The sequence below is a fragment of the Leptodactylus fuscus genome, chromosome 10 (genome assembly GCF_031893055.1).
Source record: "Leptodactylus fuscus isolate aLepFus1 chromosome 10, aLepFus1.hap2, whole genome shotgun sequence".
In the NCBI taxonomy this organism is placed as follows: domain Eukaryota; kingdom Metazoa; phylum Chordata; class Amphibia; order Anura; family Leptodactylidae; genus Leptodactylus; species Leptodactylus fuscus.
In genome coordinates, this window is record NC_134274.1 from 49,251,037 (window position 1) to 49,274,373 (window position 23,337).

General features: G+C 40.9%; 1 protein-coding gene across 1 annotated transcript; it reads left to right on the top strand.

Moving 5' to 3' along the window:
• Nucleotides 1-3,859: 3,859 nt before the first annotated feature.
• On the top strand, nucleotides 3,860-17,652 carry SNCG (synuclein gamma). Its single transcript, XM_075258500.1, has 5 exons — nucleotides 3,860-4,128; nucleotides 8,832-8,873; nucleotides 11,493-11,620; nucleotides 16,415-16,489; nucleotides 17,403-17,652. The coding sequence occupies exons 1-5, from the start codon at nucleotides 4,008-4,010 to the stop codon at nucleotides 17,421-17,423; spliced, it is 387 nt and encodes a 128-aa protein (XP_075114601.1). The 5' UTR covers nucleotides 3,860-4,007; the 3' UTR covers nucleotides 17,424-17,652.
• The last annotated feature ends 5,685 nt before the right edge of the window (nucleotides 17,653-23,337 follow it).

Genomic DNA, 23,337 nt, shown 5'->3' on the forward strand with positions numbered 1-23,337 from the left:
TTTGATTCTGATAAAAATTAGAATAAAAAGTGATCAAGGTAATAGCATTTCCCGAAAATGATAGAAATGAAAAGTACACCCGGCCCCGCAAAAAAAAGACGCTCTATGCATCCCCGTATACAGAAGTATGAAAAAGTTACGGCTGTCAGAATATGGCGACTTTTAGAAAAAAAATTTTTTAACAGTTTTGGATTTTTTTTAAGGGGTTAAAATGTAAATAAAACCATATAAATCTGGTATCCCTGGAATCGTACCAAAACACAGAATACAGGGGCCATGTAATTTTGGCTGCACAATGAACGCTGTAAAACCGAAGCCTGAAAGAAAGTCACAGAAATGCATTTTATCTTCAAATCCACCCCATTCTGAATTTTTTTCCAGCTTCCCAGTACATTATACTGAATAATTAATGGTGTCATCATGAAGATAAATTTGCCCCGCAAAGATTAAGACCTCATATGGCTCTGGGAGTGGAGAAATAAAAAAGTTATGGGGTTTAGAAGGAGGGGAGTCAAAAACGGAAAACAAAAATAAAAAAAATGCCACCGGCGGGAAGGGGTTAAGTTTGAGATTACAGGACAAAGCTCTTTTTTTCTTATTAATATGTAATTTTTTTCCATTTTTCATGTAGTCATACAAGTCAACCCTAAAATACACTTAGTTTGTTTTTCTCAAAATTTGGCATTAATTTTATTCTATGACATGTCAGCTTTAGATAGGATTACAGAAAAATTTGCCTAATCTTTTAAATATTTGATTCAATATTTTTATTATTATTTTTTATTATTATGGCATGTCACCAAAAAAAATAATAAAAGATGATATTATAAATAAGTATTCACACCAGAATCTTAGTGTGAAGCTCTGCAGCCACTAAGACAAATGTCGCTATTAAGGTCGTGCGGGGCCTAGTTATAACCCAGAAGTTCCCTCCTGCCATCGCCATCTATTTGATCACGTGATCAGTCATGATCATTGCCTTCACTTTGTGAAACACATTTCAAGTAAACAGGATTGAGCTTGCATTACCCTTCATGGCCACTATGAAGTGTATAGAGCTGTGCTGGTTCGGGTGCAATTGGTTCTTGTACACAGCTGATGGGTGGGGATGCCAATAGTCAGATCTGATATTGATGACCAATCTAAAGGGTTAGTCATTAATATTCTAGTCCTGAAATATCCCTTTAAATGCTATGTATATAAATGTTGGAAAGTTGACAACCACTTACAACACTTTCTATGTTTCGTTTTGGGTTACCCAGTGGTATAGTGGTTAGAGCCTTCACAGGGTGTCACTCTCTCAACTACAATGGACCTATGAGAGTGGGAATGACATAGGAACCAGTATAAGATGAAGAGGCCGCTTTTGAACATTCATTAAAAATTTTAGACAAATATAAGCAAAAAGCATCAGAATTCTGGTCTAATTTGCACATAAAATGGTCTAATGCACCTTGGGTCACATTTATCCAGTGTTTAAGGCACTCTTTAGACTCATCTGTGACGTGCATGCAAAAGGAGTGTGGTTTATGTTACGGTTGGCAGGCTTATTTAAAAAAAAACTAGAACAAACAAAAGCCTGCGGAGCCCACTGGACTCTGAACCGCAGGGCACCCTGATGTGAATAAGGCCCGACACTGCCGGGCTTTACCACCAACTGGGTGCTTCTCTGATACCTGAATGTCTTGCAGTGCAGTATGAATTCAAACACAAAGTAACACACTAAGATCGTGTTCACCCAGTAGCTCACTGGGCCGCACTCACACCACAGCCATGTGCAGCTGTAGTACCACAGGTAGCAGACTAGCTAGGTAGGGGATTCCACAATTCTAGCTAAGGGAAAGGGTACCCATAAAGGGCAATACTCCCTACCTGCCTAACTAAGGCCAAGATCTTCCAACTAATATCTGCACAGACTTGCACACAATTGAGGTGTGTGGCTAGCTAGGTGGGAGTTCCCTTGCCAATTACTAGGGCAAGAACACCAACTAAAGCCCTACCTAGATAAGGCAGCTTACTGCTAAACTAAGTCTTGCACAGACATGCACAATGTGGAAATTGAGACTAGAGCACCCGACGGCCCAAAACAGCCTCCTTAAATGGAGGGAAGGTGGGATCGATCAGCAGCCCAGGTGCTTTCCCGATCCGTGCCCGGTGTAAAGCGCTATCGGTCCCGATACCGTAGCGCTTTACAGTCAGAAGGGCGTTTCTGACCATTAGCCAGAGACGTCCTTCTGCCTCGCGGCGCCTATCGCGCTGTGCTGTGGAGCCGGGAGGAACGCCCCCTCCCCTCCTGATAATGCTAGTCTACAGACAAGCTGTGTGAGCAGAGGGAGGGGGGGTTCCTCCCGGCTCCACAGCACAGCGCGATTGGCGCCGCGAGGCAGAAGGACATCTCTGGCTAATGGTCAGAAACGCCCTTCTGACCATAGAAGAGCTACGGTACCGGGCCGTAAGCTCTTCACACCGGGCACAGATCGGGAAAGCCGACAGTGCGCTGAATTCAGCGCACTGTCAGCTTTCTGGCAGTATATAAAACTGCATGTGCCCGGATATGGTGAAAGGTCCACTTTAAGTTGTTCATCTTTATTAAGAGGTCACAGCCTCTTGATAGGTCAGACACACCTTGCGCCTGTCAGGTCCTTTGTTAAGACTGGTGTACAAAGTGCCAGTCTTAATAAATCTGCCTCACTGCTATAAAAACATGCCAACATTTGTTGCAATTTTCTGTCCTCATCTAAGCCAACTAAAAATTGGACAGTGTAAATGTTCACCAGATTTACTAAATAGCATTAGACACTTTGATACATTAGTTTAGGCCTAGCTTGCACTTGTCTAACTTGCCCCATTTGAGAAACATTTAGAAAACTTCATTTTTGTAAATATTTTGTAACACTTCACATTACTACATTTCTATTTAATAACTATCAGGCCTATGTGGCGTTGAAACAATCATACTATGCGGTGGTGGATGTGAGCGCATTGCTCGGGGGGAGGGTAGATAAGATACACACCACATCGCATCGCCAGGCGTTCATTTATAGCAATAAGCTTTTAGTGTCCATTATATTAGACATTGCTTTATTGCCTACAGGGAAGCTCAGCTCTCTACCAGCATGCAAACGTGACATCACTCTGCAGCAAAATGCATCTGACGTGGCAAATCCATCCAATGTCTACGCATAGTCGTATACTCCTATGTGACGCAGGGATATCATAATAATGATGGATAATGACATACAATACACCTGTGAAATATAAAACATATATATATATATATATATATATATATATATATATATATATATGCATATACACACACATATCTCCTTGTCTTACATCTCCAACACCAGGCTGAAGTTCTCTTATAATATGTCTTACTTGCTTAGTAGTTCAGTAGATCTCTTGCCTTTCCCCACATGTAGTCATAATCTACAAGGATAACCTATAGACTTGCATTTCCCACTCATCCCTCTCACTATACATGTTCTATTTTATAGCTTTAAACTACTATTCGGTATGACAATTATCTTTTGTCTAATTCAATGCTCACGCATATATTTGGGAATACCTAGAAAGGGTTAAAAAAAAAGCCTTCAGCAGACAGATTACTTCTACAAAACGCAGATCATGCTTGTACAGCATCTCTCCCTGCATCTGCAGCTTGTCCTTGAAGGAGCGCTTCCTACTGCAGCCCAGCAATTCTCTAGCCTAGAAGTAGCTGGAAATGATCCAGTGGTCCTTTGCATTTCTCGCTCTCCCTCCTCCTCATCCTTTTTCCATCCTTCAGCTCCTCCTCTCTAGCCCCCTGTCCCACCTAACTCTGACATTATTAATATTTCAGAGCTGGATACCCTTGGTCATTGGTCAGACTGCAGTGCAGCAATTTGATAAGAAGCTAGAGAAAGATCTGAAAACTATCACACTGCCACCACTGTACTGAGGACCAGCACATCTCAAGTAGGACTTAGGTCAAGCTTAAACTTTGCTATATTTATAAAAGCAACATGGATGTCTTCAAGAAAGGTTTCTCCATGGCTAAAGAAGGTGTGGTGGCTGCTGCAGAGAAAACCAAGCAGGGCGTGACGGAGGCTGCAGAGAAGACCAAAGAGGGGGTCATGTATGTGGGTGAGTGATACAACTTAGATAGATGATGCAGAATTTCCCACAATAATGACCTTGCCTTTGACAATAATTCAGCCCTGCCCAACCCAACCCATGAGTTATTAAAGGACGGGCGCATTTCAGCAATTCAGTGATTGACATGATTATTCAGTTGTAGCAGTGCCAATACTCAGCACTGTGGAATAATACCAAAGGCTTTCTGTATTTCTCATTTATTAAATCGTCAGACTGAATAAAGTTCCTTGAACAGGATACATTTACTGCATAATAAAATTGTGAGGATGAGAAGGAAAGAGATGTAGCAGCACTGAATTTGTCATTGGGCACAATCTCTGCACTATCTGTGGTTTCCTATAGAACTGCTATGATGTGGAGTGAGAAGGACCGGTCGGGTATGTTCTAGGGGTACCACTGTCTTGGCCTGGGTAGACACAGGAATAAGATTGCAACTAATCTGTCTGGGTAAAGGAAAGTTAGAGATCTACATAAAAAGCATTGTGTGTGTGAGACTAACAGATGGAAGGACACGGCCTGACTATGCAGAAGATGCAGAGATCCCGAATCACCCTTTCCATGCCATGCTGAAATGACTGCAAACTTTAAAGGGACCTGAATGTTTTTCATCTTGTCAGTATCTGGATACCTCCTGGCTCTATGTAATGCACAAGGGGCCTATTATCCCTCCATATGTGAGCTGTCCAAAGTGCTGATCTCTGGCTACAACTGGGGTCCCATCTGACCCCTACAAAACACTTTACAATGCTAAAACTGGTCAACTCTCATATAACTTGTGTCGTCTCCGTTATTATCGGAGTGCACAAGTTAATACATAATACAGATATGTACATAGCTATATACAAGTAGCATAGCTGGGTTTTGTAAGCCAAGGGTGTCCTATAGAAAAGAACAGAAAATGATCCGCTTTATTGCATCTGTATATAAAATATCATCTTGACCCTATATAAGCAATAAGAAACAACGTGAATAAAGAGGAAATACATTGTATTGTATCACTACTTGCACATGGATCCAGTTAAAGTATGATATACTATAGGTGATTACATGGAAGCAAGTCAATGTCGGACAATATTCTAGAATGTGTTGACTTGAAACATTTTGCAGGCTCATTCCTATGACAGATTTTAGAAAGTAAACTGGTTTTCAGTGTTATTGGGTGTGGCGGATAATACGGTGTCTGGGGAGGGCTGAGCTGGGTGTGGCAAGTACATTGCAGAGAAGGAGTACTGGATGTGGGTTTTCTTTACATGCAGGATTTTCTATTAAAAGTGATAACATGCATAAAAAGTAATGCAGTTATGCACATATTGCTATCTATCATCTACTTCACTTTCTCGCTATGATTCGGTCTACGTACTATAATATAAAGACTGGAAATTGCATTCATCGATATTCTTCTCATTGGAGTACAGTGGATTAAGGCTTGATACTAAACTTCTGAAATCAGGATAAATATAGCTACACCGCCAGCATCGTCACTATGCCTCTTGTGGCTTACTAGGGTAATACGAGAAGAGCTGACTCATTGGGCCTTTCACATCATCCCGTAACTTTAGCCATAGGCTCTAGGGAATATTCAGTTCCATACTGAATCTATTCTATACATTTCCATACTGGATCCATATGTAAGAGTATATATTTGGTCTTGGTCTACACAGTAAGTTCCTAAATTTAACTCTGGTCATGCACCTTAGACATAATTTGGCTCAGCATGTTCTGAATAGGGAGAAGATGCTGCTAAACATAGGATTGGTCCCCCAACCTCTATTGTTGGGGAATAGTCAGAAGACCCCCCCCCCTATAGGTTAGATGGCTGGTTCTGCTGAAATGAACAAGTAATCTAATATGTTAGCTTTAATAATATGGCTAGCTTTACTGCTGAGTGATATTCGGTTGACATGTCTTCTAGGCTGTAGCTCAAAAGTTAGAACAGGAAAATATTGTGACAAAAAGTATCACATACAGCTCAATGCTAAAGGCTAAAGCTGTGTATTAACTCTATGTGTACAGAATATACATATAAATACATAGAAATGCACAAAGATAATAAAGCAATCACATCAACAATACAAGGACATCCAGCCTAAGAAGGTTATATCTCATAAATCTTGATCTGCCCTCTGCATTCAGTTGATTTACATTCTCCACAAAAGCCAGAATCAATCAGATTGAAAGCTCCTGACATATCGCTGCAAGATAGGACAAGCCAGCTCTGGCGTCTTGTGTCCATTCACCAGAGAAAGCTGCAGAGATTTGGGTGCGGCTACCATGCCCTGTTCAAGCCTATTATCCTCACACCTACAGGAAACCTCATTACTCTGGGAAAGAAGAGTAGTACAGGGCTGGACCGGCAGAAACAAGGACATGTACGCTCCAGTACTCACAAGCCACATGTCACATCGCCTGATGCTACAATTAGATAGTCATAGGGTCATTTATTATAGGCTTCCATTATTACATAGTATAAAGACCTCAGCTATTCCTGGACCAGATATAGAACACACTTTATATCATCATCACGGAAATACATGTGAAAACATATAAAGAGCAACATCTGTAATGTGATAGTCTGGCATCCGATATTACAGAAACAAACATGGATGGATGGATGGATGGATGGATGGATGGATGGATGGATAGATAGATAGATAGATAGATAGATAGATAGATAGATAGATAGATAGATAGATAGATAGATAGATTCTGGACTATATGATGACCAATACAACATGTATAAAATATTAAGACAAAATCTGTGCATAACTTCAATTTTAGGAATTGACTTTTCTCTGACAGTTTTCTATTTCTGGTCTTGTTAAGTTACATTATATTGCCGTTTCATGATGAAACCAAATGCATGATTTTTTATAACTGATGGATTATTGAATGTCTGATGAAATATTGCATAAATAGATAGACATTGACAATGGACAATCATTTTAACATATAATGCCTTTACATCCACATGGGATTCCAGAAATCCTGTTGCATATTAACTTAAAGGGTAAGTATCAGACCCCTAGCTATGCTCAGCGGGCTCCAGAGGAAACACAAAAAACACAGAGCAGAAGGCACAGCTCCTTAATACATAGTGCTTGTGCTGAGTTACTGCAGTCCAGCTCCTATGCACTTGAATGGGAGTTTAAGCTGCAGTAGCCCAGCACAGCCACTAGAAGAACCAATAGAACAGGGTTAGGCTTCCTGCTCTGTTCTAAATGCTAGTTCTGATGCCTGTTGAAAAAAAAAAATGAGTATTGGATCCCCACCAATCTTATATTGATAAGTTATCCTGTCACAGACTAAGTTCTTGCAGGCAGGACCTTCAGCCCCACTGTTAGTATTGTACGTGTTTTGTGTATTTTGTGTACGGTATGCACCATGGAATTAATATAATAATGCACAGCACCATGGAATTAAAGGGGTATTCCCAACTTTCTTGTTCACCAATTTGCAGGCTGTATGCTCTGTTCACTTCCTGTAAATTGGTAGGTGGGGATTCCCTTGCTATCTCACAGATAAAACCAGCTTTGCTATTTCTCTTCATAGCAGTCCATTTTTGCAGTCAGTAATGAGGGATGGTTGTAAATAAATTAGCACAGTATCACTGGAAGATGCACAATATGAAGCTGATGTAGCAGAGATGGATTTGTTAGGAGAATCCCAAACTTACATGCTACAGGACCAAGAGTCAGCTTGCAATATACTCACTTTTAGGTCTGTGTTTAATGGACTCCCTGTCTCAGTCCTTATCAGCAAAATTCAATTAGCCAATTAATAACTGGAAGAGTCGGAGATAAACAGCTCAGAAATACAAGCTGCTCCGAGCACTCAGCTCCCTCTCCCTCCTGAGAGCAGGGAGCTCTGTCACTTGTCCTAGGCGGAGAGATAAGACCATCCCCAGGTCCGTGGTTATGGAAACACAGTGTAAACAATGAAGTGAATAATCTCAGCAGCTAAACAAAGCAGTTTTGCTTAAGCAATGTATTTAGGAAAGGTCTTAAATCCACATAAGCTAGCAATATAGATATGATCCTTGTTATGAGACATCCTCTTTAATATAATAATGTACAGCACCATAGGATTAATATAATAATGTACAGCAGCATGGAATTACCATAATAATGTACAGCACCGTTGAAGCTGCCACTACACATGTAGGAATTAAAACATTACTAAGAACTGTGTTGCCCCAGAGCAGCTGATATGTGAGGGTCCTAGGTGTTGGATCCTCGCAGATCTAATATTTATGACCCTCACATAATATTAGGAAGGGGATAATCCCACTAAAGACTTCCGAACTGTCCAGAAATGAAGATTATTTTTAATCCAATTTTGCTGATTTCAGGGGAGGGTCTCTGTCGATTCAGCAGTTGGGGGGGGGGGTAGCGTGTTACCACCCGAGTACCCCTTTCATATCACTATACATGATAGACCATAGTGGTCATGTCTTCTTACCTATCATATATTGTCATTATTGGAAAGCCCCACTACATTAAAACAATTGAATAACAGATGAATGTCAATGTCATATAGAGCATGATACCAAATAACTCCCATTATATAAACTTATGTCACGTCTTTCTCCAATTCTGCTCCTGCCTTCAATTACATAAAAACCAAAATAATTTCGAAACCAGAAACCCAAGACTTGCATAACTGTGATATATTGTCCCAATGTTGTTTTCTAGGTGCCAAAACTAAGGAAGGTGTGGTGCACAGTGTCAATACAGGTAGGTCATGGAAGACACGTCAACCTTTCATAGCACACATTCTAATGCATATGATGATTCTTTCCAACAGGTATCAAACATCATTCTTCCATGCACAAAAAGCTAGGAAATGTTTGCAAAACTGCTTCATTTTCTTTATTTTTTACTGTATTGGGTAATATTTGCCTTCACTTTGTTAGGACTGATGGTTGTTACATTTAACTGTACCCCAAATGCTTTTTAGGCTATGGCCCCAGACAAAAAACACTCCGGAAAAGACCACAGCGGAAACGCGTTGTGTTTTTTTCTGCAGCGTTTTCTGCTTCTATTGTACCTATGCGGACACCACTAGCCTTTCCGTAGGTATAATTGACATGCTGTGCTTTGCAAAAACACTTGTGTTTGTGAAATTGCAGCATCTGCGCTGCAGATTTTTTCCTGCAATGTGTGGGTATTAGAGATGAGTGAGTACTATTCGAAACGCTAGTTTCGAATAGCACATTCCCATAGGAATGAATGGATGCAGCCGGCACACAGCTGGGGCCGGCGTCCTGCCACTTAACTCCCTGCGCACTGGCCGCTCCCATTCATTCCTGTGGGAGCGTGTTATTCAAAATTACCGTTTCAAATAGTACTCGCTCATCTCTAGTAGGTAGCATTAGCCAGGATCCCATCCACTTTGCAGGTAAAGTAAAATGCTACTTTTTTTGTTGCATGGGAAAACACTGTGTTTTCGCAATGTGGGACCCCGCCCTTAAAGTGATACCACAATGTTAACTGCAAAATCATGCAGCCATTGGTTACCATTGGGGATGTAGAGCTGATGGATAAATAAATGTATGCAATGTCAATTTTAGTTTTGTGGGATCAAAAAATTAAGCTAAAGCTAAAGGGAGCCATAACTCACTCATTGGATAAATGCCCCTCTGCTCCAGTACCAACATGCCTAGAAACTAACATCCCCTGGTGTAGCCAGTCACCGGTAAACTCAGTTATCTTATGGCATCATAACCACTAAGGTCAGTGTTTGGCTATGGTGCATGAACAGTATGTCTCCACCACAAGAAAAATCTACAGTCCTGTGAGAACGGGAACATGAGAAATTTTAGATTTTTTTATGTAATATCTAGGGTTGAGCGATCAGAATCGGAAAAGATCGGATCCCAATCGGCGATCGAGTAAAATTCCGATCACGATTGCTCAACCCTAGTAGTTAGAGAAGTCAATGTACTATAATGGAGATGTAGCAGAGTCCAGTATACGGCACAGATAGTATCTACTCTTCTGTTTCCTCCCTGCTGTGCCATATACTGAACTCCACTACATCTGCATTACTATAAATTGACTTGTCTATCTACTCTTCTGCTTCGTCCTTGCTTTACCGTATACTCAGCTCTGCTACATCTCCATTAGTAATAAAACAGAGATGAAGCAGGAGAGTAGATGGACAAGTCAATGTACAGTAATGGAGATGTAGCAGAGCTGAGTATACGGTAAAGCAGGGACGAAGCAGAAGAGTAGCCAAGTACAGCTCATGGCAGCCCATGAGATGCTACTTGGAGAAGCTGGGAGGTTGAGTTATGTGAAAAGTGACATTTCCCATAGAGATTCTCTGTGTAGTGATTAAAAAACAATGGCCATTTAAGCGGTCCCTTGCTCTTTCTATGCATTCTAAGAACTTGTATGTATTTTTTGTTAACTTTTCATAGATTTGAAAACAATCTTAAAAAACAAAACAATGACTTGCATTAGGATCAGAATTGGGATCGGGATCAACTGAAAAATGATCGGAAATCAGATTTTAAAAACGATCAAGATCGACTCAACGCTAGTTATATCATTTCATCTCCCTTAATCTAATATAAGAGGATCACAGGAAACTCATTTAAGGCTAAGCACTAAAGCGCTGCGGGAAAAACTGCTGCATGAACGCATTGCGGTTCTTTCCGCAGCACTTTTAAGAGAAAGTTCACAGAGTTTTCCTCTGCGGACTTTCTCTTAACATTATATCTACTGGAAAGCCGCTGGCATTTCCGTAGATATAATTGACATGCTGCAATTTGCAAAGCCGCAATCTTTTTGCAAAGTGGGGATGGGATTCGCATGAATCCCATCCACTTTGCCTGCACTGTACAATGCTGCGATTTTTCCCACAGCGTCTCCGTGCAGACACAGCCCTACCAAACATGCATCTTAAGAGTGAAGCACACTAATACTTGTAAGCCCCTATTTCAAGGACACTGTGACCTTGCACACAACAACCCCTCCATGATATAGCTGATTAGGGATAGTGGAAAGTTCACACTCCTCATAGCTAACAGAATATGACCCCTGTACATAATATCACCATCTTCCGTGGTTACTTATCCTGCATGCCGAGTTGATACTTTAATAGCTATAACATGTCTGAATTATAGAAAAACTACCATTGGACATCTTACACCTAAGCAAATGTCACATCGCTGTTTGGATATTGCCTGTAAACTATTTATAGCTGCTGTTTTTTTGTGACTTCACTGGTAATAAAGTAAAGGAAATCATTGATAGTCAAAACACTGTTTTCCAAGGAAAGGTCCTGCCGGGCAGAAGGAAATGAGCGCTCAAATATTTACTTGTCATTTCTTTTGTTGTCATTTTTAGTTGCTGAAAAAACCAAAGAACAGGCCAATGTGGTGGGAGGAGCAGTGGTCACCGGCGTCAACCAAGTGGCAACCAAGACTGTAGAAGGAGCAGAAAACGTCGTCACTTCAGCTGGCGTTGTAAAAAAGGTGACATGTCGTGTGGAGCTATAGGAACTTACTAGTATCAGTATAGGATAAATAGCAGGAGCCATATGCAATGTTAGGACAAGGCCACATGGAGCAGCAACCATTGAGTAGCAAGAAACGTTGCCAACCAGCATGTGGGGGTAGTGTTTAGAGATGAGTGAACACTATGCGAAACAGCCGTTTTGAATAGGACGCTCCCATAGAAACGAATGGAGGCGGCCATTCATTTCCATGGGAGCGTGCTATTCGAAATGGCTGTTTCGAATAGTGTTTGCTCATCTCTAGTAGTGTTACATTTATAGTTTTAGTGCAAAATGGTGCAATAAATAATGAATAGATCTTTTAAAGGGGTTTTCTGGACTGACTGACTGTCAGAAACGCCCTTCTGACAGTGAAGAGCTACGGTACCAGCACCGATAGCTCTTCACCGGGGGCACAGATAGTGTTCTGAATTCAGCGCACTGTCGGCTTTCTAGCGGTGTATTACACCGCATGTGCCCCAGGAGGTGAAAGATCCTCTTTAAGAAGTTACAGGGATCAAAGTTTGCCCCAAAACCCACAAGAATTTAGATATGTCACTGTTCAGATAGTAAGTCACTATAGAAGCATATGCAGGGGGTAAAGCAGTAGCAGTAACACCCCCAGGTCCAGGCTCTTGAGGACATCATGAAGGCCCCTCTACCAGGTATGAAGATGACAACATTCTAAAGTGTCACATGGTAAGTAGGGGCTTGGGGTAGATTTTACAATGTCTATGTATGTCTTCTATGGGGTTTCGGTGAGTATTTTTGGGTCATATAAAAAGTTACCTTAATAGCCTCATGCATATAGTGAAATAGTAATGCCAGATTGATATTTCTAACACTACAAATAAATCATTTTCTAATAAATCTAAAATACATTTCTAATAGTACGATACTAAGTATAAGAAGTTACTGAGACAGTAATAAGCCATGACTAACTACAATGTTAAAGTGTATGTGTGTGTGCAGCTAGAGGGCAGTGTTGTAGCACTAATACTGAACCGTGGGTCACCGCTTGTATTCCATCTGTAGATGTAAGACTGGACCCTTAGACTATCAGCAGAGCCAAAGAGATGGATCTTTATTTCTGATTGTAGCAAAGATCATCTATCCATAATCAAAGTACAAACAATTATTACATGTAGAGACTGACAGAGATTTTAGGGAAAGAACCCAATTGCAATACAAAGATAGTGAAATATAGGAGCAGGGTAATTTGCAGCAAGTGCCATATTTATACATCCGACCTGGGATGGGGGACTTGCCCCGGCCAAGGATAGGACTGTATGTCACTCCTTGCTTGGAGGATCACTCTACATACATCTAGAGCAGAAACATCTCTATAGTTAAACCCTGAAGTCTCCTCAGCATCACCAATCTGTCACCAAACAGTAACTTTGCCAATACAAACCCTTCAGCAGCTTCTGACAGGACATTGGGGAAATGGACTTAAACAGAGGCACTTCAGGGGCCCAGTGCGAAATCTGTAGTGGGGCCGCACTTACCATGTGGTATCTATAATACTAGTTAGGGTTGAGCGATCGGGAAACATCGGATCCCGATCGGTGATCGAGTAAATTTCACGATCGTGATCGCTGGAAAATGATCGAAAATCAGATTTGAAAAACGATCCTCAAATCTCAAGATCGGCTCAACCCTAATACTAGTATCTTCTTATGTTTTACAGAGTCTTTTGGGCTCCTCAGATTTCAGGGCCAGGTAGCAATTGGTAACGCTTGTGCCCCCTCTATAGCTACACCCCTGGGCTTATAGAATAATTCTAGGGATTCAATTAAACTGCACCTACTGGTTACATTAGAGCACCTGTAAAATGCCTTAATAAAGTTAAAGGGATCTGTCCTTGCCTTTAAAACAAAACTGCAGACCGTTTTATTGAGTAACCAGCCCTATAACATGTTTCTGCTGGTTTTTAAAGCTATCTGGTTATTTAAAGAATTTTTGAAATTTTTTTTAGACATTCAGAGACCTCTCTGTAGAGTTCCATGCAGACCAGCTGGTCATTCCTCAGGAAGTTAAAGGGGTTTTACAATATCAGAAAACATGGCTGAATTCTTCTTCTCAGGAAGTGACATCACATCCATTGGTGACATGGCCATGCTCCAGCACAATTCATTCATTTTTAATGGGACTGAGCTGCTTCATTGCCATATGACCAATGGACGTGAGCTCACTTCCTGATGAGAAGAAAGAAGCCATGTTTTCTAGTCCTGCACTAACCCTTTAATTTTGTTGCGGTCATCTGAGATTCCACAATGCATTTATTCAAAGGAACCAACAACAATTGCAATATCTGAGGTACCTTGAGATGTCATTTGAGACTCCATTGAAATACATATCAGTATTTTCCCCATAGATAAAAATCTAAAACACATCATTTCTATATGGGGAATACTATTAAGTATCTTTAGGCTGTGTAACAGATCTGTATTATTAGGGGGCATTCACACGGAGTAAAGTGGTGCTGATTCTGGCAAGATAACTCACGGTAGAATCAGCGCTGATAAAAAGACTCCCATTGACTTTAATGGGTTCTGTTTTCCGCGCCGAACACATTGAAGTCAATGGGAGTCTTTTTTCAGCGCTGATTCTGCCGCGAGTTATCGTGCCAGAATCAGCGCTACTTTACTCCGTGTGAATGCACCTTAGACTTCTATGGATCCACATAAAGTGTTTTGATGGTTGCTTACTTTTGGTGGATTGTCACATATACATCTGTTGCATCGTATTGTGAATATAATATACTCCCCTTACTCATGCGCTTCTGTATAGACCACATAAAGTTCAATGTACATGCCAGACCTATATAGGAAGTCTTATGAAACATCATATCTATATACCTGTCCCTGAAACACAAGTCTTTACCCTCCTCTGCTACAAACAATCTATTTTGGTATTATAGTGGAATGATGTGCCATGTGTCTTGCTCACGCACGATCATACGATATGGGCTGATGAAATCCTATGGGATAACTCCCTGTTCCAGTCTCATTAGCCGCTTAGGTTTCAGTTAAACTGGAAAAACAGGTGCGGGTGGGAAGCGCTGCCCAATAATGTGGAGGTGCAGCATTGTGATGAAATGGGTGTAGAGAATGTAAGAGCCATAAGATGAATAAGTAATACTCTAGACAACCTATTATCATCAGCATACCTGACATAGTAAAGCAGCTTATTAGGATTTTACTCATCGCATTGTAGTCGTTGTCAATCAGCAGGTCATGTTGTCTTTCCGAGATCACCTTTTTACCCAAATATTTACAACCCCTAAGGTGGAAAATATTAGCTTATAAGTTATAAGCTATTTTCTATATCCTCCTATGCACCTTCTGTCAGACAATAATTGCTAGGTGGTGATACTGCCAAATCTCAGCGCACAATACAGCGCATTAGAGTATCCATGTGTCCTGGACAATAAGGCAGCTGTAGCATATTACAATGTCCACTAAAATCGTAACAAGTATCTATGGGGCCCAAAACAAAACATAACATGTGGCCTCACATAAGGACATTGTTTTGCCTTCTAATTCACAAATTATTTACCTGTACCTGACTTTTCAGTGAAGATGAGCCCCTATACTCAGTCCCTATAGCGGCCATAGTGTCTGTTACTCTGAGAGTGTTGCCAATGCAACATAAAGTATCCAGAGCACTACATAAGAACTAGAGATGAGCGAGTAGTACTCGATCGAGTAGGTATTCGATCAAATATTACGGTATTCGAAATACTCATACTCGATCAAGTACCACTCGCTGTTCGAATGTAAAAGTTCGATGCAGAACCAGCATTGATTGGCCGAATGCTATACAGTCGGCCAATCAACGCTGGTTCTTCTCCTACCTTTAGAAGTCTTCTCCGTGCAGCTTGCCCGCGGCGTCTTCCGGCTCTGAATTCACTCTGCCAGGCATCGGGCCTGGGCATAGCCGACTGCGCATGCCCGCACTACAAGCGGACATGCGCAGTCGGCTCTGCCCAGGCCCGATGCCTGGCAGAGTGAATAAAGAGCCGGAAGACGCCGTGGGGACGCTGCACGGAGAAGACTTCTCGGAGGATCCAGCCCGACCCTCACTCGTGGACTTGGTAAGTATAATTTGATCGAATGTTGCCTACCCCTGAAACGAGCATTTTCCCCCCACAGACTATAATGGAGTTCGATATTCGATTCGAGTAGTCGAATATTGAGGGGCTACTCGAAACGAATATCGAACATTTTACTGTTCGCTCATCTCTAATAAGAACCTGTATTCTGAAGCCAATTTAATATCAGAACCTTCATAAATCAGGGCAACCCTATAGATGGATTGGGATTACAATATTATTCTAGTTTTCAATTGTTGTTTGAGCAGTTTACTGAAAAATGGCTCAAACGTTTGTACTGAAGATGGACTCTCACCGATGTCAGATGTAAGATGTAAGAGGATGTGTCATCAATATCTATAAGCACCAAACCCCCATTAAATGTTACAGAAAAATGGAAAACCTGGATGTTTTACACTCAGAATTAGTGGTTGATCTGCCATGGATTTCATCGTACAGGGCTGCGGAATATGTTGGCAGTATATAAATAAAATGTGTTATTATTATTATCGTATGTATTGTAAAAGGTGAAATCCACAAAGAAAACCCACAGAATGCATCGATGTGCTTCAGGTTGCTTCTTCAATATACCAATTTCTCATTCATATTGGGTCGTATGTTTTAAGCACATATGAGGATTCTGTGTAACTGAAGTTGCATATTTTTTTTTATACATAGGAGGACTTTGCACACCCAGAAGAAGCCGGTGCTGCAGAAGAGCCGTTTATGGAGGCCTCAGAAGCCACTGAGCAGGTAGGAAGTCAGGAGCACTCCAAAAAATCTCCCTTTCACATGGGCCACTAAACATACTCACAATTATTGTAAACCTGTGGTTTGCTGAGGTTCCAGGAGTGAAACCTGGGACGATCAGCTTTAGATTTACACTGTATACTTCACTTCTAAGGCGGCATTCACACGGAGTAACGTGGCGCTGATTCTGCCATGATAACTCATAAAAAGACTCCCATTGACTTCAATGGGTTCTGTTTAACGCGCATAATACATTGAAGTCAATGGGAGTCTTTTTATCAGCGCTGAATCTGCCGAATCAGTGCCACATTACTCCATGTGAATGCGCCCTAACACCCTAATAAGCCAGGAAGATTCAAGCAAGAAGTTCCCACAACTGTTAGTTATTCAAGTTCCATTGCAAACCTAAAAACTTTGTGGATTATTGCTAGAACTAATGAAAAGATCTAAGGAGCACCACCAATAACTTCAATAAAACTGAAGGTAATACCTGATTCTTCATCTTTAAAATGTATTGATGACATTCACCCTGATAGTAACCATAGAATGCAGTTCATAACAATGTCCACTTGGAGTGCTCAACTACAACTTTTTTCTCGAGCTTATATGAAAGATCAGGGCATGCATCATCTACTTGCTATACAGAATGTACCTGTGACTTGAGTGGTGTCATTTATTAGACAATTTACTGTTTATATGAGACAGGTTGTTGCATACCATAAACCTGGAGAGATTTTATAATAAATGATGTAATCTTTGAGAAATCCCTCAGTAAGCTCCAACACAATGCTGTGGGACAAAGGAAGTGTTTGGAGATGCCTTCAGATTCAATCACAGGCTGGTCACCATTGTATGAATTCATGTAGATATTACATTATATTACATTTTATACTAAGTGATTGTCTTCTTATTGCAGGTCGGTGACGCAGAGAATTAGTCATGTAATCTTAAGTGCTGCCAAAATCCTTAAAGATCTATCGCTACTACAAAAGCAGGAAAGCCATTAATTCCATAGCTGAAGATATCCAACCATCATCCATCGCACTGTTTATCATGAAGATTTACGAGTTCTACTTCTGATATATCCGTTCACTTAAAATAGCATCTTAGCAGTCGTGCGAAAATGTTCGAAAACCTTTCGGGAAGACCTGGATTTCATGATGAAATCCTAAGTCATAAAAGTCTTATTTGACATCAGAAAGCGGCGCCATATTTTTACTGAACAAACTCCTGTTATAGTTGATATAACACGTATGGAAAGAATTTAGCAATGGGTGGAAGGTTATTACTGAACCTCATGAGTGCCACCCTTGATCAATTCTTTCCATACGGTAAATTCATGACAACAGATGATATGTACTGCTAGAGTTTCCTGCTAGTTGTCAGCTTGCAAAGTATTGTTTGAGAATTCTCGTAAACTCTCATATTAGATCTTTTTAGGACACCTACTCCTGGTGACTCACTTTGCCTACCTTAGAAGCACGAAAAATATCTCTTTAGTTCCACCTTTACGTTAAAGTGACTTCTACTCCTGTGCTGTCCATGTTCTCCAGTGTATGCTGTAGGCTATTCCATCTTTATTTTTTACCTGTGGAAGCATTCACTACTTTTGAATGAGGCCCCAAATTGCAGAAACGCGACCTTTTTGTTGCAGATTTTGCTGTGTTTTTAAGCAAAAGGCAGGAATGGACTGGGCAGAAAGTAGAAGTAGAAGTACTTCTTATATATTTCCCATTCCTTTTGTAGCCATTCTTGACTTTTGCTCGAAAAACTGCAGCAAAATCTGCAACAAAAAAGAGCTGCAATTCCGCAAAGTGGGGTCTCAGTCTTTGTTTTTAAGACGGAGCACTTTTTCTTTGTCAATGAACTATTAAAACTACAGATCTAGACATTCAAATAAAGTCAGTGTTGAACCCTTTGAATATGACTTTCCAGACACACCGCAGTCTTTGGAGGTGCCCATTGTCCTTGACAAGATCCAGCCAAAGGTGATGTCTAGTGGATCTAAAAGCTTGAAATGGCACGGTATCAGAAAACAAGTCTTACTCAAGACCAGTGATTGTCTAATGATCCGCAGGTCCCCCAGTGGTCTCTGCTTTATGGTCCTTCTTAACACGCAGGATATATTGTTCAATCACTGTGTCTAATATCTGTGGGATCCAGGGAGTGGACATTTCCTATGTGTCAATAGAGACCAGGAAGCAGAAACCAGCAGAGATCCGGAGGGTAGGCAATGGGAGTGGGGTGACTTGGTGATGGAGATGACCTTTCACCACCTCCATCAACTTGAGTTCTTTGCATCATTAAATGGGTTCTTTAATAATTCCAGCACAGTAGAAACTATTTTCTCTGCTCCCCACCATTCCAGAGCAATTGGTGCACTCAATTTTGGTGCTTGATATGTCAGTTAGGCTCTTTACTGTCAAATGGGTGATGTCAGTCGGAACTAGCAAGAGGGTGTGATTCTGAGGCTAATTGGCCTACGAGGCAACAAAACTAAGTGCACTGTTTTCTAGAGAAAATAATTCCCACTGCTCCAGAATCAGTGGAGTGACAAATATTAAAGATACAAAGAACTGGAGTTGGTAGAGGTGGTAAAAAGTTTTCTTTAATAGCAATGCTCTTAACACTAACAACTCCCTTCTAGCAGGGTCTAAGAGACTGTTTCATGTGGCCATCTAACCCTTCTGAAAATGATCAACTATTCTTTATTTAGCACTTTAATAGAATTTCTATATGGAAATATATTGTTATTGTCTATTTCTATAGCACCATTAATTCCATGGTGCGACAGGTATCAAATCAGATAATCGAATTTTCGTGCAATTGACTATTCTAATGTCATTACCTTTCCAAAGGACAAAATGATTTTACCCAATAAAAATAAGGCAATTTTACATCATATTAAGATTAGAGCACATTTTAAGAGCCATTCATAAAGCAATCAAGGAAAGTCCAATGGGTTCACTTTTCCATAACTGTACCACAGGTGTAGTAAATCTCTTTGTACATGACTTGTTTATTCTTACTTTGGTTCTGTAAAATATAAATTATTAAACATTTCACTTAATTTCTCAGCCTAGTCTTCCTTTGATGCATTAAAGGGATTGTCTAAAATTACAAAAATGATGGTTGCTTTCTTACTAGTGTTGAGCGAATAGTATTCCCTCGAATACCTCGCTCCCATAGGAATGCGTGTAAGCGGCCGAACACCAAGGGGTTAAGCGCATCAAATATTCACTGCGCATAACTACCTGGTGTTCGGCCGCTTACACGCATTCCTATGGGAGTGAGGTTTCAACGAATACCATTCGCTCATCTCTATTTCTTACTAAAACAGCACCACACCTGTCCACAGTGTTGTTATTGCCACTTAAGCCCATTCACTTCAATTGAGCTGAGCTGCAACTCCACACAAACGTATAGGATAAAAGTGGTACTGTTTTTGTAGCAAAGCAGCCATAACTCTTTTTAAAATCCTGGACAATTCCTTCTGGAACGTGAAAGTGGTCACTCAATACTTGCAAAATTTGTTATTCCATCTGTCGTACTTGTCCGATTTACTGTATGTCTTAAATGCTCTACCTGTTAAACTAATGTCTGCTATTGGATCCATACTATACATTGTACAGTCCGTGTTATTGACTGGTTATTTTATTTTTTGCAATATTAGTAGATTAATGCCCATATTGGAAATGATCTTTTCTTAATCACACAAATAAAAAAAAAATGAGTTTAACATGTAATTCTTGAGGAATGTGTTGAAAGTACATGAGTAACAAAGATACAGTCACATATTTCAAAAGCCATTAAAATTCTCAATAAAAATCCAACCTTTTTGGACATCTCAAATACGAGTTCAGTTGGGCAAGTACAATTAAAAACCTTGAGGTTGGGTATTATCTATTTCAATCATACAGTAGGTATACAGTGTTCTAAACTCCAGCTTTAGCTTCTTTTATGTAATGAGTTTTACGGTGTCTCCTCATGCCCATTTCCATGCTTACAGAATTGCTCCGACTGCCCAACATTTCATCTAAAGTAAGGTCATAAAGCCAGTTGTGTCAAGCTAAAGTCATGCATATTAGAGACAATAAGAGACTACTGAGATAAGCTATGCTTAAATAGAGTATATTTCATTCCTTACAGTAGCAAATAAAAAACACAAATATGCACTTGCACTGGGCCAAATGGTAGTGGGGGCCTCAGTGAGATAGTCCTGCATATGATGTCCCTTTTCAGTCTGCCCCAGATGCATACAATAATGAAACAGGCAGCCCTCTACTCCCTGCTTTAGGCTAAGTTCACAGAGAGGTTAGTCAGTCAGATAACACCCATTGGATGTCACCACATAAAATCCCAGTTTTTGGCAGCTTTCAGATGGCGGTGTGGGGGCGCACGCATGAAACTTTTGCACTGGTCCCACCAATGTGTTAAAACGTCCCTGGTCCTATACCCCATCACAGACAGCCCTGTATGCCCCTTCCTCATACTGACTACTCCTAATGCCCCCTACTCTCTCACAGATGATTTTGCATCCTCCTCACAGACTGCTGCTAACAACAGGCAAACCTCTGTACATTTGTTTTGTCCGGTGTTCGGACAAAGCTATCCTCTAGTACGGTATGAACTTGATTGGATAGAACCAGACGCTAAATCATCATGTTCTGGGGTCAGAGTTTAGTAGTTCTAGGTCCAATGGAGAAATAAAAAAATAAAAATTTATACTCACTTTCCTTCTTTGTGGTGTTCGGCGATCTGAGTCTTCCTCCTTTAGGTGTGTGACATCACAGATCATGATGCTTAGTATGCCCATGTCGCTACTGAGGCTCAATCACAGGTTTCAGCAGTGACCCTGTATGCATGACATCACAAAGAGCAGCAGAGCCCCTGGCCCAACATGACCTGTCTATTTGCACTTGAGAAAGGGCCTAGTTTTGGCCCGAAACGTGTCGTGATGACTTGTTACTTCACTTCAATAAAGAGTCTATTGTTGATAAATCTGATTTGTGCCTCTTCTCCATCAACACCAGTGAGTGCGGATCTCCTGATACAGACCTCCAGGTCCGTGTTTGTTCACGCGACAAACTACTTTTGTGCCCCTCCTCTCTCATAAACTGATCCCAAAGCCCCCTCCTCTCTCAAAGATTTCTCCTTATGGTCCCCTTCTCTTACACATATTGCTTTACATGCCTTTCCAAAGTGACCTATACCTTATAGACTGTTCCTCATTGCTATCTCTAACTCATCAATGGCTCCCATTTTCCCTGACTTCTCTCCTCTCACAGGCTGATCTCCATGCCCCTTCCTTTCCCACAATGCTCCACATGCCCTCTTTTTTCACCAGCTCTTGGCCATATTCTCTCCTTTTTCACACTGCTCCCCTTTTCAACTCTTTCTCTCCTCACTTCTATCTTCCCTATTCTGTAAGGCAGGAGCTGGCTTACAGCCGAGGACACCAATTAAAACGCAAATTGCAAATACATCTCTGTATCACATAATAATTTGTTCTGAAGAGAAGTTGTTAGTTTTGCCCCCGGGATGTTCTTTATTGATCACATTATATTGCTTTCCAAAAGAAGAGTTAAAGTTGTGCAATGATCTAATAATTCAATAGCAGATAAAACAATCCCCAGATTTTTTCTAAATCAAATTCAATGCATTAATCTAAAAGGGTTTATAAAAAATAAAATATTAGTGACCTGACTTGACCTAAGGGGGCGTTCACACTACCGTCGGTGTCCGACATGTAGTGTCCGCTCCTAGTGTCCGCTCAAAAACCCTGCATGCAGGGTTCCTCTGTCCGCTTGAGAAGTCGGACATCTTCTCTTGCGGACAGGGAAGGACGGGCACGGAGTGCAAAAGAACGCACCCGATGCCCATTCAAGTGAATGACAGGTGTCACGGACACATCTAGTGTTCGCTCCTAGTGTCCGTGACAAATTTTGAGCGGACACTACATGTCGGACACCGACAGTAGTGTGAACACTCCCTTAGTTTTTGTATTAGTGGTCGTCCAACCCTCAGGATCGCCACTATTTGTTAGAAGGGAGGGGAATCTTTTAGGCATATTATTCTGCTAACCAGTGAGGGGTACAGAGGTCAGATCCTCATTGATCACATATTCCAAGTTTTAGTCTCCACGTTAAAAATTACCCACATTTTGGTACCTTATGTATATAGTACTCGCATAGAATACACCTCTCAGCCCTATCTCCAAAATGACATAAGCAGTACTGCCCCAATTTGTTAGGACACATGAAGAGGCATACATGTATACCCACACTTAAATAATCCATGGTTTGGTTAGCATGCCAACTCAACACAATGGCAAGCCATGCTAACAAAAGTTTTGAATATTGCAATTCAAACTTTCTCTCACCCCCAAAGAGTGGCCACAAATGCACACAAGAAAGAAAGATAGCATATCCTTTTGTGGCAACATTTACAAAATTATCTTGTTTTTAGAGAAGCTGTTTAACTTGTGATATACATATCTTGACATGTCCAGACATGAGAATAGATAAGGAAGGACACCTCTGTAATTGATCTTACCAGGCAAATAAAAATACTTACATATCACAACTGAGCTGGACCAGTCCTATGTTACAGGGTGGGCTGGACTCCCCAGAGATCGTGTCATCCACCTGATACAACTATAGACGGTAACTAGGGTTGAGCGATCGGGATCAAAAAAGATTGGATCTCCATTGGCAATCGAATAAATTTCATGATCTGGTTCCGATCCCACCTAAAAAAGATCGGGAATGGAATTCCGATCTCTAAACTTATCTGCACAGAACCACTGCCTCTGCTGCTCCCTGTTCTTCTCGGTCCTCTCCTCTCTCATT